The sequence below is a fragment of the Alternaria infectoria genome, assembly GCF_024043175.1.
Source record: "Alternaria infectoria strain BMP 0036 chromosome Unknown scaffold_45, whole genome shotgun sequence".
Lineage (NCBI taxonomy): Eukaryota > Fungi > Ascomycota > Dothideomycetes > Pleosporales > Pleosporaceae > Alternaria > Alternaria infectoria.
The window spans coordinates 61,954-79,928 of NW_026250734.1; the positions used below are offsets into that span (position 1 = coordinate 61,954).

A 17,975-nucleotide genomic window follows, 5' to 3' on the forward strand; every position below is an offset into this window, starting at 1 on the left:
ATGTGAAGGTTATTCAGTCCAGCTGAATATCTATATCGCATGATGTCTTGTTGCTTGGAGCGCTTCCTTATTGGGCTGCATGTCATGCATCTGCCTGGCGCTATGATCCTACAATCACTTCTCTTTACAGAATCCAAGCCAGTCATCCCGGTCTTGGCTTCCGCTGAGTTTTTGTTTGCATTCCCATGCGTTTATTCGCCCTGAGGTTTGTTCATCGGAGCCGGCACAGGCTGGACGTCGCAAAGTTGATCGAAGTGCAAGGACCATCCCGGGCGACTCAGGATCCCTGGGGCGAAATTTTGGTTCTGGCCCCCAGAGAATCTTACTCATGCAATTGATCTGATTCAGCTGCCACCGGACGGATCTGCTGGATAGGATCGACAAGATCGGCATGCGAGAACCTTTCGTACGCGAATGCCAAGCCGGGAAATGATCCTTCCAATGCGTCAGATCTTCAAACATCGAGATGACAGCCGACCAGGTTGATGTCCGCTTTGAATCGCGTAGTATCAGTCTTCGTACTCCAATGCGGATAAGCCAGGATCTAGTGTGTTTAATGTTCCGGTTCGATGGTCGCACATTGACTGCGCGCTCAGTAGGTTTGCTGTAGTTGCGGTGGACGGAAAAGTTGGTGACTCTGTTCAATCATCATCTCGATGTTCTTGGCCTCATTCATTTCAAAGTCGTGCATCAGCTCCATCTGCTGTTGCTGATTGAGCCCAGTACCCCTGGCATCCTGACTCCAGGCCGGGTTGAGATAGTCTGCCATTTCGTAGCCTTGATTCGCTGCGTACGCCTCGTTATAGAAAGGCGATGAAGCCATCTGCATATTTGTCATGTTGTAGTTGTCTTGAGGCGGCATCGTGAACGTTGGGTTCCATGTAGGTAACTCGGCAAAGGTAGTGGGTAGCGGCGCGAATTGGCCTGTAGGTGCGTAGCTGTAGGAGGGTATATTGTTGTCCATCGTGGTCTTCGGGCTCAGCTCGTTGTATGCCAATGATGGGGGCTGCTGAGGCGACGTCTGCAGTCCAGCCTGTTGTGTCGGTGCACTTGAGAACGGGTTGGGAGGGTTCGATAGGCCGTTGCCAAGGTTGAAGAGTTGCTGATTGTGTTCCGGTAAGTAGCCGAAAGGTCCAGGCCCTGGTACCTTGTCGGAAGGCGTGCGAACCGATGCTGTAGACGCCGTTGCTGGACTTGTGGTTCGTGACCGATTGATACCATCTACAATGTTGCCAGTGCCCACGGATGCAGTGTCGGAAGGTGAGCTGGCGGAGATGGGAACGTCGCCATCCTTGTCGAAGATCCTCATGCAGGCTTGGATCAAGTTATAGTAAAGACCGATGGCGGACTCAACACCAGGCCATCGCTCGGAAGCCTGCCTGATCGACTCCATAGCCACTTTCAAGTGACCCTCGACCTCTTCGCGGCTATGACGTCTCCGCACCTCGGAGTATGACAATGTCCAAAGCATAGTATTGATGCACATGAAGATAGCTTGTGTGAAGATCCAGGTAACGTCGACGCTCTTTGTCTCGATCTGCTTCATAGTCATGTAGATGTTGTACTGGCAAGCGTCGTAGCAGCGGATGGCGGCGTCCAGGGACGGGCGAGGTACTTGTGGAGAAGGACGGTACATGAAGACGACCATGGTATTGTATCGACCGATGAACCTAGTCGCATTAGTCGAGGTACTTTGGATGCAAATAGACATACTCACCAGACCTTGTTAAGCCCTGATCCACCGTCCATCTCAGGGCTTGTGTCTCTCCAAGCTTCTATCTTTGTCTGCATCTGAGCGAACCAAGGGTGCTGGTCATCCTTTGGTTCGGGCTTCTTCCTCTGGTACAGCATCTTGCGAATCTCGAGTTGGAGCAGGCGCATTTTGTAGAAATGAATGCCGATCCACTTCTTGAGCGATGCTTGTGGTGCGGGTTTGATGCCTTCCCTGGTAATGTACACATCGTCGACGAGCTCGCCGAAGTTGACATCGATGTGTTCCCGCCGTGTCGCGAAGTGTGCGGGTCGTCCAAGACTATGCGACAAGCCGTAATCCATGGTAAGTATACTCCAGAACAACCGGCGGCGCATGTCGACTTCGAGAGGGTCTGCCTGACGTCCACCAGAGCCCATGCTGATTGTCTTCTCCTCGTGTAGGCCCAAGGCTTGACACAATCGTACGCCAAGACCTATTATGTAGTAGACTGCGGTCCTCGTTGGTGTCAAGAGCGAATAGCCTGCGACTAGGCCAAAACATTGCAGGGTCTTGAGGTTCATAGGCTTGATGGCGGCTTCGAAGTGTTTCAGGGCGGCGAGATAGTAGCTGTCGGCGAGACCTGCATACTGGGTGTCCATCTTCTGCAGGCTGATGGCGATGACCATGCGCAGACAGTAGTTCTGGTAGGGGTCCGTGGAGCCGTTGTAGACCTCATCGACATCTTTGGTGAAGGTTGGTTCGTGGAAGATGGGGTACATGGGGTGCACTAGTCAAGTCAGTTGATGTCGGAGTTGCAAGGAGACAGCCTTACGCGCCTTTGCAGTAGAAGAGCTCTACCAGTAGGTTGGTGAGGTCTCTGTTGGGCAGTTCTTCGGCCGCGACGTCGCTGACCATTGGGTAGATCTTGGAGGTGGGTCGCTGATCTTCCTGGGCGAAGGTGTCCTTGATGTTCTTCGCCTCGGCATGTGGCACGATCTCAGAGATGCTCTTTGACTCGGTGAACTGCTTCGCCAGCTGCATCACCAGCCGGGTGATGGTGATACCGCTGGAAGGCCCTAGGAATTTGGACTCGTCGGAGTCCTGGACACGCACCGTGGCTGCCCCACGCATCACATCTTCAGGGTCCGGCTCCACGTCGTCCCGTTCGAGATCAGCCAGCTGCTTCTCCAGGTCGCGCACCTTCTGCTGCAGGTGCACGACATAGTTCCGGGGTATTTTGCGTCCCTTGGTGGGGTCATAGTATTCGCAGTGGGAATTGGTGCGCTCGCATGGCCCGCATCGAGGGAGTCCGGGGTCGCATCTCGTCTTGCGCTGGGCTCTGGTCAGTGGACATTACGTGGCCAGCCAGCTCCGGGATGATGCTTACCGTCCGACAACGACAGCAGGCTGTCAGAGTGTGGGCGATGCGACTCTGGCCGGTGGTGGTGGTGCCTTCCTCCGGTGGGTGCGGGGCCCCTTCCGTCTTGGAGTGTGTCGCAGTCGCGACTTCCATCGCTCGTCTCTCACCACGGGCGGAGGAGGACGAGGGAGCTGGCTTATGATGCGCCTGGGATGTGGGGGAGATCGACGCGCACGTCCATGCCCGGGAGGTTTGTCGCGCCGGCAAGGTCTGGTCCTGCGCCCTCAGTCCGTGAGGCCGTCGAGATGGCGATGTGGGAGCGAGTTCCTGAATACGGTAGCGGTGCCTGGGTCGAGGAGCAGCCGAGCAATACCACCGGAGTGTCGTCCGGTGGGTGTATCTTTAACCAGGAAGAAGGAACGAAGCGCGACGTCGACTGGGCCACAAAAAACGCCTGCGCATTACCGAGCGTCCCCAATCAGACGGCGCCAAAAGGAAGTCGAAGCATGACACGCCCCCGTCGCTGGTGCGGCGCAGGCTGATGGTGACAGGCCCGGCCTCTGTCCAAACTCTGGGAGCCGAAGAAAGACGTGCAGCGTGGGCATCAAGCGCGACCGGGCCCTTGATAGGCTGCCTCCTGGAATTGGGCCTCGAACGCTCGGCCAAGCACACGTCTATCCTCATCCCGTCGCTCGCAACCGCGTCACACCCGTCCCTTTCAGCATCGCTTTCTCCCTGGCCGACTCAGCGGGGCAACACCGCCGTCCGCCGCTTCTCCATTCGGCCACAGAGCCGCGGCATTACGAAGTCCAGGGTACCGCGAGCCCGCTACGCCACCCGTCAACCCGCTGTTCAACACCACGAGAGCGCCAAACCACCAAATACATCGCGTGCTGTACCGCCTTTTTGGCAAGGCTGTCCGCGGACCTGATCTCTGCATCGTCGCGCTAGACCCCCAACGTGCATTGCACCGAGCTGGTAAGTGCCGTCCCGTCTATATCGATCGTCAGGCGAAGGGCTTTCCATCTCCGTACCGCCTTTGAACATGTAGTCTACAGCGATACTCATACATCGTGCCTAGTGCCATCTCATTTGATTCCGCTTTCCTTTTTTATGCCAGTTCTCGTCTGAACCCTTCCGCACTGTAATTCGCCCAGCGTCAGGTGACCACGCGATGCATACTTACTTGTCCTAAGATAGAAGGAACATGGTGCTGGAAACGCCGCTGCTCCGGGTGAGCAGACCCGTGGCTGCTTGTTCGCGATGTCGAGCCGCAAAAGTCAAGTGCGATGGAAAGCTGCCCGCATGCACCGCCTGTGAAAAGTCTAATCGGGCCTCTGAGTGCTCGAGCACGAACGATCAGTTTGCGCGCGGAAAAGAACGGAGCTATGTTGCTACATTGGAATCCAGAGTCGAGAAGCTCGAGAAGAAGATCCAGGAAGCACGGGCGAGGCGGAAGTCTTCAGGCGTTCTAATGCTAGACATGTCTGAAAACTCGACCCCGCGTAGAGCGTCTGCCGATACCATAAAAGCAACTAGACCCATCAGCAAAAGAGCTGCACGACGGAAGGAAGCATCAGAGATTGATGACCTGGTGTCAGATTTCGGTCTTCTGTGAGTGCGCCATATCCACCTTGATGTGCTGCACTAACCCACCAAGTGCTGTGAATGCCACTGCGAGAGACTTCTATGGCTTCACAACAGAAATGTCTTACGCCCGCCTGATCCGATCGGCGAGTGCAAAAGAGCCACTACCCGCAGACCTGATCAAAGCACTACCTCCAAAGTATGCAGCAACGCCACTGATTCAGCACTACTTGAACAACATCTTTACTCTTTGGCCAGTCTTCGAAGAGGCTACCCTCTATTCCTCCGTGGATGCCGTCTACCAGCAAGGCGATAATGCGAAACCTTGGGATCGGTGGAGCGTGCGTATGGTGTTGGCCATCGCATGTCTCTCCCAGTCCGAGTCGAGAGGTGACACCCACTACTCTGACGCCGTCGGACACATGAATGCTGCGCTAGAAAACGCTGAAGACGTGTTACATCCGGGCTACGTTTCTAGCATTCAAGCTTTGATACTCTGGACCATCTATGCTACTATGGACCCGCATCACTTCGATAGCTGGACACTCGTGGGCGCAGCTTCCAGAGCAATGGTTGATCTTGGTATACATCAAGATCCTTCTAAGAATGTTGCAATGTCAAGAGCAAAGCTAGAGATCAGGAGAAGAGTGTACTGGTGCGTATACTCTCTAGACAGGTAAGTCCGCACCTCATTCTCTCCCTCTCCTTGCTAATCGAATGATAGATCAACATCGCTAGTCCAGACTCGCGCCTTTTCATTCTCAGACGAGGCTGCACACGTCGGCTTTCCATTTTACAACGCCTCAGTATCACCAAAATTTGCCTCGCCTACATCTCAGGTCTTCCAACAGTCTTTCGACACCGCGGTTGATCTCTTTAGGATACGAGAGATACAATCCGAGTGGTACATGGATCTCTTTCAATCTGGTCGCGAGCCTTGGCAAGAACCCTACCAATACATTTGGAAGCAATATAACAGGATGTCAGAGTGGTTCCAGGATATGCCGCAGAGCACTTTGCCCGCCGTAAAGTCCTTCTTCGAGCTCGAACTTCTTTACAGCTATGTTTACATTCTTTCACCAAGCCCACGGATACCCCACATCCACGAGTATGCGCAACGGCTGATCTTTGAACATTGCATCGCGTATGCCACGAATCTGCTGGCCGTTTTGGATAAGCCGTCACATACAGTCAAACCTCCAGTTACCTTCTATGACGCTATGCGTGCGTACATGACGGGCCGGCAGTTTGTTGATGTGTTATCACGCAACATGGAAATGATTCTTGACCCAAGACCGCCAGTACCACCAACCCCACTGGCCCCTCAAACGGAATCGGAAGATCCGCTCGCACCACCTGCGCAGATCAGTGCACCACCTTTCCCGTCGCCACTGCTACCAGAGGGGCAGAGTTCGCCGTTGGATCCTACAACTCGGGCGATCAACGCTATACACGACTACACATCTGTACTTTCTAAGTTCGGGTTGAGATTCGGCTTCACTCACTGGCGCGATCGCTTCCAACGAGAGTCAGCAGCTCTCTCCGCACAGCTCTACCAACGTCAGCAGACGTCACCACACACCTCACCTCCAGTACAGCAACTTCCGCCACCCGTTGATTATCCTCCGCAATGGTTACCGATGCCGTCCGTGTCGCCGCAAGCGCCAAACCTGATGTATCCTGGAGGTCCAACAACACCTCCCAGTCTGTTCCCGCAATCAAGCCCTTTCGCTAGCTCAATGTCCTACACCGGCACTTCGTACGACGGATCTGGACATAGCCCGCAACCACACGGTATGACCTTCGATACGAGCCCAGGTCAACAAACATGGGCTACCCCGTCGCCGCAGCCGGTACCGGAGTTGCCACAACCGTCCGGCGGTCAGAAGAGAAGAGCGATGGTATATGGACCAGGACTTCCGGCACCGCATCAGGGACAGGGTCATAGCCCTGGTGCGTCGTCGATATCAGGACAGGATAGCAATGGATGGGCACAGCAGGATCAGCAGCAGCAACAGCAACAAGATCCAAACAGTTACTTCCAAGTACCGTCTTTACAGCAGCAGCATAGCAATTCATGGACGCAGGATCCGTCGCAAGGGAATTGGGGTTGATAGAAGCAAATGTAACATCGGGCTACTGATGCAAAGTGTAGTTTGAAAGCCGCATCTTACGTACAGAAAGCTTTGTCATATGAGAACATGTTCAAAAACCCTAGGAAGGCCTCAAAATCACAACATCAACAGTGCTTGATGTCTGCTTCACACACAATGTCCAGGGCGCTAGCCATCGACTAGACGAGCTGTGTCGAATACCAGAAGGTTTCCTTGTACACAACATGCTATCAGTTGACCCAAGAAATGTACGTGCGACACAGTGCGTAGCCTCCTTTTCCAACCAGCGCAAACTCTGCCAAGGTTCCGCATCTAAGCGCAAAGCTCCGTGATAAGTCTCCATATGTTGCCGAAATTCATGTTCATTGTTGAACACGTCCTGACTACATACGTCTAGACCATGCGTCTGGGCGTGCTGTTGCAGGTCCGGGCGAAAGTCGTGTACCAGTTGCTCAAAGTTGGGTTTGGAGAGGCTGAAAGCGCACAATCTGCATTTGGCAGTATAGCCCGGGAACGTACCAGGTCGCGGCTCCAGGGAGAAAAGCGCGTGCCAATCAAACAGGTAACGACATGACCAAGTTTTGCAGCTGGGATGTTCAAGCACAGCCACCTCCACGTTGGAGAATTCGCTGTGACACCCATGACAGGTAAAAGTGCCGGTACTGCACGACGATTAGCTAACGTAAAACAATCAATACTCAGGCTTACTACATACCTCGGAATTTGGGGCGTTACTGTGGGTAGCCGATTATGCCACCATGACGACTTACATAAGTCTTGATGCATATGCTTGACCACATGGTCTTGCCTTTTTGCCCAATTGCCGAACGTCATGCCACAAAACCCACAGTGACGCGCCAGTTTCCATGCATGTGGGTTGTCTATCTTCCATGACAAGAGTAGGTCTTTGGGTATGACAACCTTGCCTGTAGATCTGAAGGTATGGGCTCCTTTGATATGCTGCGAAAGTTGATCTTCCCGCAAAAAGGTTCGGAGGTCTTCAGACTTATTCGCACAGCTACTGAAGTGGCCTTCGGTCAGGTGAGTCAGCAAGACATCGCGTTCGCCGCAAATGAAACATCTTGGAAGTCGCATGATAGTGTTCATGTCCAGACAGCAAATCCAGTGATAGGGCCGGTAATGAAGCGCTTCTTCGTGTCGTGCCCATGAGGACCGATTCGGGAAGGTCTTGTTACAACCAGGCCAGGTGCAGAAGTATGGATGAACCTCCTGTGGCTCGACGATCGGGCATGGCTATTCAGTCTTAGTCGCTGGTATTTATTATAATTGAAGGAAGCTTCGCCAAAGGGTTCACTCACCTCTACGTCATTCTTCTCATTCACGTTGGCCTCTAAAGTTTCCCAAGAGCTTAACTTGTGTCGGTTCGCGGCAGGTGGTGTCGGCGGTCGTGTCCAACGTTTACGTCCTTTGCGCGAGCCTCTAGAATCGATAGACACATGACTGAATGCGCTTCGAAGACTGTTCTGAGAGCTCAATGAACTGATCGAATCACTCGAGTCTGCAACACTGGAAGCTAGCTTCGGCCTTGGCGAGTTCGGAGCCATCCCCTGCTCTTGGGCCAGTCCCGAATTTGGGAATAGGTCTGGTGAATACATATGTGCAGTATGCGCTGATGGACGGTTGGCTAGAGAGAAAACAGGTATCGTTGCTTCCGTGGTCGCGGGTCGAGCGTCTTTTACGTCTGCCGAGGCGGCCAGATAGCGATCCACTGAGCTTCTGCTCGGTGAGGGGAACGACTCGTCCAGTTTCTGCAGACTCTTCGAGGAGACGCTTTGTACTGGTGATGGGTTTCGTAGAGATAGATGAGATTCGGCCATGTCGGCATCTGTTCACATGTAAGTAACGCATTCCGATACGAGTAGATGCTTTGGAAATGGCTCAGAAATTGCGGAAATGGGACAGTGCAAACTGCTGTATCAATTAGGGGGAATGTGCTCTACTCACGTTGCGAAACATGTTTACGCGACCTCGCATTCACGAACCACGTCCTGAGAACACGCCGAGGAAGTCCAGTCTTCTCGCACAGTAGAGTAATTTCACCCATGGAGGGATATGGCTCTCGGCTAAAGTATTCGTCGAGCATTATACGTACTTCCTGGGAGAACTGGGTCCTCGTCTTGGATTTCGTTGAAAGTGATGCCGCAGGCTTTGGGGAGCTTTGTGGGTCGCAATGTTCAGGAGAGACACGCTGAGGGGGGAAAGGAGGAGGTGGATTGCTTATATAGGCCCATTGATCCGTAGTGAGGTGGTCTTGGCTCATCATTGTGGTTTCCATTTCGCCTGGCATCTCATTATCTGGCCAGTTTGACCACGGCGGTTGGTTGTAATCTGGATGATTGTGGCTCAACGAAGAATCTCTGTGGTTCACTGCTGTTATATGGGAGCCTATCTGATCGAGTTCAGTGTACCCAGTGTCCAGACTATCGTCAAGCATTTCGTTGGACGTAGTTTGTGCGCTTAGGGCAGGATGTGGATGTTCCAGATCTTGAACTTCCGTATCGTGTGCGAAAGCAGTAGATAACCAGGAATCATCATAAGCCCCAACGAGGGCGTGGTCGTATTGCTGTGGAGAATCATCAGGCCAGTCGGCTGCGAGAAGGTCGTTAAAGGCAGTCGAATCAACTGGCGTGCTCCAGTCGTATGACATAATGACTGGCAGAATGGTATTGTAAATGATAAAATACAAGGATGAAGAGCCCCGCTACACTGGGTAAACAGATGGAAGGTGTGGAAGACATTATGTTGGCTGCTGGACTACCGGGATAATATGCGATGAGGCTGAGAAACAAGGTGAGCGCGTTGATTTTCGAGGTTAGGAAGGCGGAGCAGCGGTGTCGCCACTGTCCAATCAGATAAAGCCACCGCGTATCCCATGCATGCTGAGAAGTAGGGCGAGACGCGATTAGTGTGCAGCAATCTCGCATAGTCGGCATCGATGCAGAAGTGTATGACGAAGGTGTCTAGACAGATGGGCACAACGCGCACGCGTCGTGGCCGGGGATCGCCAGGGCAGGCAGGGTCGACCCCCACTTGACGCGGGGCATCCGCCGCTATCTCTGCGCAACACCCATCAACCAATCTGACACCCGACGAAATGCCTTACGTCCCCCTCGCGCACGCATCGCAACACCGCGCAACACGTTTCCAACTGCCACAGCCACCCTAAGCCACCCTAAACCACCGCCACAATGTCCACCCCCCTCGAGCGCGCCCTAACCGCCATCGACGCAGCCCACGCCGAAGACCCAAATAAAGTCACGATCAATGGCACCGAGATGCCCTACGAACTCCACTACGCGCAGAAATGCACCTCCTACCTCTCTAAACGCGCTCCCTCAGCCTCCGAGCCCCTCCGCCTCGCCATCCGCGCCCAACACTTCCGGCGCTGGGAAGTGCCCCGAGCCAGCTACCCCATGACGCGGCCCGGCTACCACGCCTGGCGCACGTACCTCAAAAAACGACAAGCCGAGCTCGTTGAGCAAATCTGCCTCGACAGTGGATACAGCGCTGAAGACGCGTCGACAGTAGGCAGTTTGATCCGCAAAGAAGACCTCAAGGTGAATGAGGAGACGATGGTATTGGAGGATGTGGCGTGTCTTGTTTTTCTGGATGACCAGTTCGAGGCGTTTGAGAAGGAACATGATGAGGAGAAGATTATTAAGATATTGCAGAAGACGTGGGGGAAGATGACGGAGAGGGGGCATGAGTTGGCGTTGGAGATTCCGATGGGGGAGAGGCCGAGGGGGGTTGTTATGAAGGCGCTGGAGGGGAATTGATGATGGGGATGGAGACTGAAATGAGTTGAACGTTGAATTGAATTGAGCCGTGTGATCTCTGTGTATTATGTGGGTGTACCATTTGTTGTGTTTGGGTATCGTTCTGAGCCTGTGATATCTTCTTCCCTCCTCTTATAACCAATATGTCCACGGGTCGTAGCCTAAGCTCCACCCTCCCTCTTAGCGTACTCCTCCTCCATGGCCTCCTCGTACCGCTTCTCGGCTTCCTTCTCCTGTTCAGTCTTCTCGCCGTTGTTTGCATTCGCTAGAGCGCGTGTAGCAGCGTTCTGTATGTCGTTCTGAGCCTGCGCAGCAGCTGAAGATTGGGTCGCTGAGGTGGACTGCGAGGTTGCGGACGGCATTGGGACGGGCATCTTGGTGGTTGTGTTTTGTGGTGTTTGTAGGTTATGAGATTGATGGTTTGACTTGAGCTTGGAATATTGCTCTGGACTGGGTGTGGGAGATGGGAAGCATTGGAGGAGCGCGTGAGGGGCTATATACTGCTATGCGAATGACTGGTGTTGCGTCATTGTGGCGGTGCAGGTGTGGCTGGAATCTTCGAAAGAACGTGATTCGCCACCGATCTTCGTTAGGCGACTTTCGCATGTGAAGACCGCTGGCAGGTGTTGTTTGCATACCATTATGCGTTTTTACTCTAGCAGGCTTGTCTTCAGAATCATTGAAGAGCAACACATTCAATAGCAAACCATGGAGTTGACGTGGTGGTATGGACATAGAAGGTCGCAATACAACATCCCCTCGTCCTCTTACCACGATTAACGCTTGTTCAGTACTTATTGCTCACAGTATTACCGATACTTTCAAATCGACATGTTGTTCTATACAAGCATTTTGCTTCTGCCTATTGTGTTTTGCGCTTCGCTAGGAGATACTACTAAAACACTCTCTGGGTCTCTCAAGCCAACACCGACGCGGTTGCACTCCCATGCGCATCCCCATGTCCCTACATCCACTAGCTCACCTCTCGCCATGGCGAAACACGGCCATCCTACTGAAGGCCCCGCCTATTCAAGCTGGGCCCTTGCAGCAATCTCGTCTGCACATCTCTCCACTACATCCCAGTGTCCAACTCTCCATTCCCTATGCGGCAGCGTCGGTTGCTACGATCCGAGTACAGAGCAATGCTGCGCCAAGAGGGGCATTTGCGAAATCACCCAAAACTGTGTCGAGGTCCAGCTAAACAACGGCACTATGGGAACAGGATGCTGCCCCGGTGGGACGTCCGCCTGTAATGGGATCTGCTTCGACGTATCCACATCCAAGTGCTGCGCTGCACCCGGTGGCACGCATGGACTTTGCTCTGCAAACCAAGACTGCTGTGGGAACATGTGCTGCGATGAAGGCGCGGTTTGTGCCAATGGTTTCAACGGTCCGATGTGCTGGCAAAAGCATGATAAAGGCACCGAGGAGATTGAGGGCCACGCCTTTATACCACCAATTGTTCCCGTTCCGAGTACGCAAAAGAGCGGTAGCGTGAGGATCAAAGCTCCCGGAATCTTCCACGCTCTGTTGTTCTTGGTCCAGTTTGTGGCTGGTAGTTCCGAACAAGCCTTTCCCGCGACGCGCCTCCAATCGCTACCAATACCATACGAAACAGAAAGCCCCGACACGGGCAATTTGACCTCATCCCCGAACAAGCGTTCATCCTGTGAGCCATTGGAACCTTGTGGCAACGGCTGTCAATATAAACCATCTCAGTGCTGCTTCCGGGAGGATGGTACTTCTGGTTCATGTAATGCAGGCGATGTGTGCTGTCAAGAGTACTGTTGTCCTTCCAATACCATATGTATGGTCGCATCTGTGCCGCACAGTTCCGGACCGTGGTGCTGGCCGCCAGATTTACCGAGAACAACAGCGAACGTGCCATATGATCCGTTTCCTTGGCCTCACGACGTGGATGGGACAGGCTTCAAGAACACTCGAATCAAGAACAGCTCCGCTGAAACGCGACCATCCAGTGTGTTTTGCCTCATTACGTTCTTACTTTCGTTAGTAATCGCAACCTCCGCTTTGAGATTAGTGTCGATGAGTACCACTGCGACGACTGTGGGCGAACCGCTGATGACGGTCACCACTACTATGTCGCCACATACGACAACTGAAATGGATAGCCACGTTGGTTTACCCGATGAAAAAGACCTGGATGCTGCAGGCCACGGTGGTCACGGTCACGGCGGTCACAACGCTGGAGATCATGCTGGAGGCGGTCATAACAACACCGCAGCGCGACCGGCTATACCACGACTCTTTCGACTCCTGGTCTGAAAGGGGAAACTCTGCCGTTCCAGCCGTGATTTCATCATGGCATCTGCCGACTCCCTTGCCTCGGAATAGAAGCATATTTAATGATTATCATGGGAGTGTCTGGGTCGTCGGCTGGGAACTTTAAGCGAGAGGGGTGGCAGCGAAATGAACGGTATTTTCTTTTCTGTTCTTGCTGTATGTAGGATGGGTGGGGCCACATATCATGCAGATTTAGGACTAAGGATGGATCTGTCGTCGGCCGAATTCGAATGACGTAGATACTGTCTATCGTATCAGTACAAACGAAGTGCAGATTGTCGAATCTCGTGAAAATATCGATAGGCTCAGACTTGCCTTTTTTAACGTCGAATCAAAGGCACCAAATGCGTAGAGGATGTCCTATCTATTGCTAGATAGAAAATCCCCGAGGAAAAGCATTGGTGCCTCAATCGCTTGCTCGGTTTGTAATCATTGCGAAAGGGAAAACGAGAACGTAAGTATGACTGACCTTTATTGACTTAGAACATGCGTGCCTTTCGTCTTGCCCGTCTCCATTTTGGCAGTGCGAGCGCCAAATTGTATCGCGCGCTTCTTCTCTGCAGCCACTCTTTTCATGCCCAAGTGCCATGCCAACAAACGAAGTGCGCGCTTCCCGGGCTCGAGCAGCCGTGCAGGGTCTTCGCTATCGGTGTTTTGCTCCAGGCCGAAATCGCATTTGGACGTTACCGGAAGACGGAGGGCTAATGCGATGAAGTCTTCGTCGAGGTACGGAAAACGGACTTCTCTACTGCTGTTGCTGATCACGCGATCATCACGACCCAAGTTTCTCTTTCCCAGACGACTGAAGTCGAGTTCCAACTCTTCGATTAGGCCAGGGTACCCGCGCCGAGCAAAGGCTGTAGCGTGTCGTTGATACCCACCGAACAGTTCATCAGCACCAAGCCCGGAAAGGAGTACGTGCGCGGTAGTGGAGTATGGCTCAGCTTTGGTCGTGCCCGCAAACTGTGACAATCCGACCCCGCGTGACGCGAAGTAAAGTGCGTATGATATGGAAAGGTCCATTTCCGTGTTGTGGGGATGCATCAATGCCATGACGGTGCTGCGATGAGCTTGTGTCTCGGTGTAGGGTACGTTGACCTCGACGAAACGCCACTCACGTCCAGGACAGATCTCTACCAGCTCTGCAAGAGATGATCGTCCAGTGACGCGGTCGGGACAGAGCTCGTAGGGACTGGCGTCTGGCTCGAGATTGGAGTGAATTCGAGGATTCTCAAACGCGACATTGAGTAGGTCGACAGGTTCACTTAGTGGTAGGAGGTCGTGACACATGCGCGCGAGGATTGTGCAGTCCAGGCCACCAGAGAAAAGAACGGCTACGCGTGTTTCCCCCGAAACTCCAAGCTTCGATTCTCCAGTCACTGCCTCACGTATGTGTTGAGTGCGCAGTTGGAGTGATCTTTCCAACGACGCCCTTAACTGTTCTACTGCCCCAGCATCCTGTGAAGCAGAGTTACTGTCGATAGTCTGGTTCATGGCTGGGAACGGCAGAGTCTGAATCTGTTAGCAGAAGTCGTGTGCCAGATGACTTACCTACGAAAGACAACTCAGAGTCCTCTTCTTGATCTGAGCGGCAATGCGGAACTCTCGTTACTGGGAACGAGTCTGACGTTGGGTCTGCCAGCTCTACGTCTACAACATAGATACCATCGGCTTCCACCTCGGCCCAAGACTCACCAGAAGCATTATCGCACACGCTAGAGAGTACAAGGGTGCCATCAAGAGTAGACTTTTGGAGCAGCGATCGCCTTCCTAGGCAGTCGCGTCCGTAGTAGATTCTTTGGTGCGATGCATCGTAAAAGACGAGAGCATATGGGCCTCGCACGACTGACAGCAGCTCGATGACACGTCGCATAGACGCCTCGCGCGTTCCAGTACATGCGTCTAGAAGTTTGGTAAAGACTAGCTTAGAGTCATTACCATCAATTGCCTGTCCGGCAATGCTCCATGCCTCGCCGTTCCAGCAGATGACGGAGCCGGTCGTATCATCCCTAAGTGGCTGCTCAACGATGTCGTTGCCGCGGAGAGCAAGAACCGTGGACAGGAAAGTCGCGTGAAGACGCGTTGACACGTCCTTGGCGCTGGATTCGATGATGGTCTGGTGCTGCCCTGTGCTGTCTGGCCCTCTATTCCGGAGCAGTCGCTGGGTGTTGGCGTCCGGTATCACGTGTCCAGTCCGACTGAGGGAGAAGAAGATGCCGCACATGGCTGGGCTGATGAAATGGCGACGCAGGTGTGGTGTTGGCAGTGGCACGGCTGCAGTTACTTGACGCGCTAGCGGCGGTGGCTCGGAGACTCGGCTTCTAGATGCCGGGAGACCATGCGGACGATTCACACACGCAGGCGCAGCAGACGTCAATCACCAAGCACTTGACTTATATTCTCCCTGCGAGAGCTGTTGTGAGCTCTGTTCCAGACCCATGGACGCTTGATCAACCACCCACAACCCATCCATAATCTCCCGTCGCACTCGGTCTATGTCTCCCCCGAACGCAACTCCGCAACCCGATGCAGCCCACGACAGCCACGCCGAAAGGGAGCTAGACAAGCTGAACGACCAGCACGATGTAGCCACGAGCAACCAGAGCGCGCCTTCCGTAGGGCAGCCTGCAGAGTCGAAAGCACCGACGGATGACGCGAACACGGCGACGGACGCGGGGCAGCCTAGCCATGTCGAGGCCCAAGACGAGGGGCATGCTGGCAAGGAAGAGCCGACAGATGGGGTAGAGAAGGCACCTGAAACATCAGAGGAGACGAATGCTGCCCCAACAGGTCTCGAGGAACCCCAAGAGAAGGACACAGAAGCTGCGCAGGCGCCATCTACCGCGCCGATAGACGAGCTCACCACCAAGACAGAGAACACAACGCTGGACCGAGCATCAACACCGCCGCCGGAGCTCAGCGAGAAATCAGCAGGGAAAGCGCCCGTACAATCGCCGTCGCCTCCTCCTCCACCGCCAAAAGACGACAAATACCTCACAACCAGCAACGTGCCCAGCCGAACCACATCCCCAATGTCGCAGGAACGATCGAGCGGGAGGAACTCGGAAGATGCTGCGGCCGACGACTATGGGACGAACCATGACGGCACAGGCGACGCGGTAGACAACTCGCAGGAGGAGATACAGAGCATCATGGATCAGTTCCAAGGGGACGGTGGGCCTGGCGAGAACGAGATCATGTCGCCTAGATTGGAGATTGCAAACCCCATGCTGGAGTCGCCGTCGACGCCGTACCCCCCGCGACGATCAAGTCTCGTGCCGCTCGACAAGCCCTTGCCCATTCCGGCTGACGATTCAGCCTCGACCGCCCCGCTCCAATCACCACCTCCTCGCACATCCTCCCTACATCGCGTCGGCACCGGCACATCATTCGCCGAACCTTCATCGCCCAGCGCACATGCCTCGAAGTACAAGCCAGCACAGCCAGCACCCGAGCCCGAACCAGACCTACCCTTCGACTTCCACCGCTTCCTCGAACAACTACGCCATCGCACAGCAGACCCCGTTGCCAAGTTTCTGCGCTCTTTCCTGCTCGAGTTTGGAAAGAAGCAATGGATGGTACATGAGCAAGTCAAGATCATAGGCGACTTTCTCGAATTCATCAGCAAGAAGATGGCACAGTGTGAAGTTTGGCGGACCGTCTCAGACGCCGAGTTCGACAACGCGAGAGAAGGCATGGAGAAACTGGTCATGAATCGGTTATACACACAAACCTTCTCGCCTGCGATTCCTCCCCCAGAGCCGGCATCACCACGTAAGGGTCGACGGAGACAGGAACCGCCTGGACCAGGCCGAAGGGGGCAGCACCAAGAGGATGTAGAGCGAGACGAAGTCTTGGCGCAGAAGGTGCGCATATACAAATGGGTCAGCGAGGAGCATCTGGACATCAAACCGGTAGGCGACAAGGGTCGCAAGTTTTTGCATCTCGCCCAGCAGGAGCTATTGAAGATCAAAAGCTACCGGGCGCCTAGGGACAAGATTATCTGCATCTTGAACTGCTGCAAGGTCATCTTTGGTTTTCTGCGGACGTCAAACTCCGATCAATCAGCCGATGCTTTCGTACCACTGCTCATTTACACAGTACTACAAGCGAACCCCGATCATCTCGTCTCCAACGTACAATACATTTTGCGGTTCCGGAATCAAGACAAGCTTGGTGGAGAAGCTGGCTACTACATATCATCGCTGATGGGCGCCATCCAGTTCATCGAGGGTCTCGATAAGACGTCATTGACAGTGACCGACGAGGACTTTGAGAAGAATGTCGAAGCAGCCGTTTCGGCCATCGCTGAGCGTCACGCAGCTGAAGAGGCCGAATCTTCATCATCATCCGCATTATTGCATCCTACTGCGCCTGGCCACAAGCGTATGCCATCACCCCATTATCATCATATAGCGGAAAAGACAACGCCATTGCGACCAGAGCTTACACAAAGAAACTCCATGGAGGCAGAGACCGCAGGGCCGAGACGGTCAACAAGTCTGAAGGATCGCAAGTCCGAAGCGGAGCAGCCAGAGGAAGAGAACGCAGCCGTTGCAGGCCTACTGCGAACAATACAACGGCCGCTCAGCACCATTGGTCGTATTTTCTCCGACAACGATGCAAACCATCCGTCTGGACCTGCAGCGGCCCAGAAACCACAATTACCGCCACGTGCGTCAACAGAGTTTCCCGGCAACATGAGCGAGAAGCAACGCCCGTCGCATGACGAAGACCGACAAAGGCAGAGGTTGACGGCTGAAGACGCCGCAGCGCGACAGGCTTCAGCTGAAGCAGAGGAAGCGAGGCGCATACAACGGCAAGAACACAAGGTCGTAGTCGAGACGCTGACAGGCATGTTTCCCCAGCTGGACCGGGATGTCATCGACGATGTCGTGCGGCAGAAAGAGGGCCGGTAAGTTCTTTCACGATTCATTCCATGCATGTTGCCAGATACTAATGATTGTCTAGGGTCGGTCTTGCAGTCGACGCATGTTTAGCATTAGCGAATCCTTGATAGACTTATTCATCTTCTCGGTCGAGTTCTTGGAGAAACTTGGCCTTTTCATAGTGAACCAAGAGCTATTTTACGTTGCATCATCTTCATCATTCATCAGTTC

General features: G+C 53.8%; 6 protein-coding genes across 6 annotated transcripts; 3 read left to right on the top strand and 3 right to left on the bottom strand.

Moving 5' to 3' along the window:
• Positions 1 to 592: 592 nt before the first annotated feature.
• J4E92_010873 (uncharacterized protein) lies at positions 593 to 3,206 on the bottom strand (the record flags this gene model as incomplete). Its single annotated transcript, XM_051502207.1, has 4 exons — positions 593 to 1,670; positions 1,718 to 2,480; positions 2,530 to 3,025; positions 3,081 to 3,206. The coding sequence occupies 4 exons, from the start codon at positions 3,204 to 3,206 to the stop codon at positions 593 to 595; spliced, it is 2,463 nt and encodes an 820-aa protein (XP_051347586.1).
• Positions 3,207 to 4,536: 1,330 nt separating this feature from the next.
• Positions 4,537 to 6,754, top strand: J4E92_010874 (uncharacterized protein; the record flags this gene model as incomplete). The annotated part of the gene is made up of 3 exons (XM_051502208.1): positions 4,537 to 4,667; positions 4,714 to 5,316; positions 5,365 to 6,754. 3 exons carry the CDS (start codon positions 4,537 to 4,539, stop codon positions 6,752 to 6,754), a joined length of 2,124 nt encoding a protein of 707 aa, XP_051347587.1.
• Positions 6,755 to 9,963: 3,209 nt separating this feature from the next.
• On the top strand, positions 9,964 to 10,551 carry J4E92_010875 (uncharacterized protein; the record flags this gene model as incomplete). Its single annotated transcript, XM_051502209.1, has 1 exon — positions 9,964 to 10,551. One exon carries the CDS (start codon positions 9,964 to 9,966, stop codon positions 10,549 to 10,551), a length of 588 nt encoding a protein of 195 aa, XP_051347588.1.
• Positions 10,552 to 10,712: 161 nt separating this feature from the next.
• On the bottom strand, positions 10,713 to 10,925 carry J4E92_010876 (uncharacterized protein; the record flags this gene model as incomplete). Its single annotated transcript, XM_051502210.1, has 1 exon — positions 10,713 to 10,925. One exon carries the CDS (start codon positions 10,923 to 10,925, stop codon positions 10,713 to 10,715), a length of 213 nt encoding a protein of 70 aa, XP_051347589.1.
• A 2,401-nt stretch (positions 10,926 to 13,326) lies between these two features.
• Positions 13,327 to 15,079, bottom strand: J4E92_010877 (uncharacterized protein; the record flags this gene model as incomplete). Its single annotated transcript, XM_051502211.1, has 2 exons — positions 13,327 to 14,367; positions 14,411 to 15,079. 2 exons carry the CDS (start codon positions 15,077 to 15,079, stop codon positions 13,327 to 13,329), a joined length of 1,710 nt encoding a protein of 569 aa, XP_051347590.1.
• Positions 15,080 to 15,350: 271 nt separating this feature from the next.
• On the top strand, positions 15,351 to 17,872 carry J4E92_010878 (uncharacterized protein; the record flags this gene model as incomplete). Its single annotated transcript, XM_051502212.1, has 2 exons — positions 15,351 to 17,770; positions 17,827 to 17,872. The coding sequence occupies 2 exons, from the start codon at positions 15,351 to 15,353 to the stop codon at positions 17,870 to 17,872; spliced, it is 2,466 nt and encodes an 821-aa protein (XP_051347591.1).
• Positions 17,873 to 17,975: the final 103 nt, after the last annotated feature.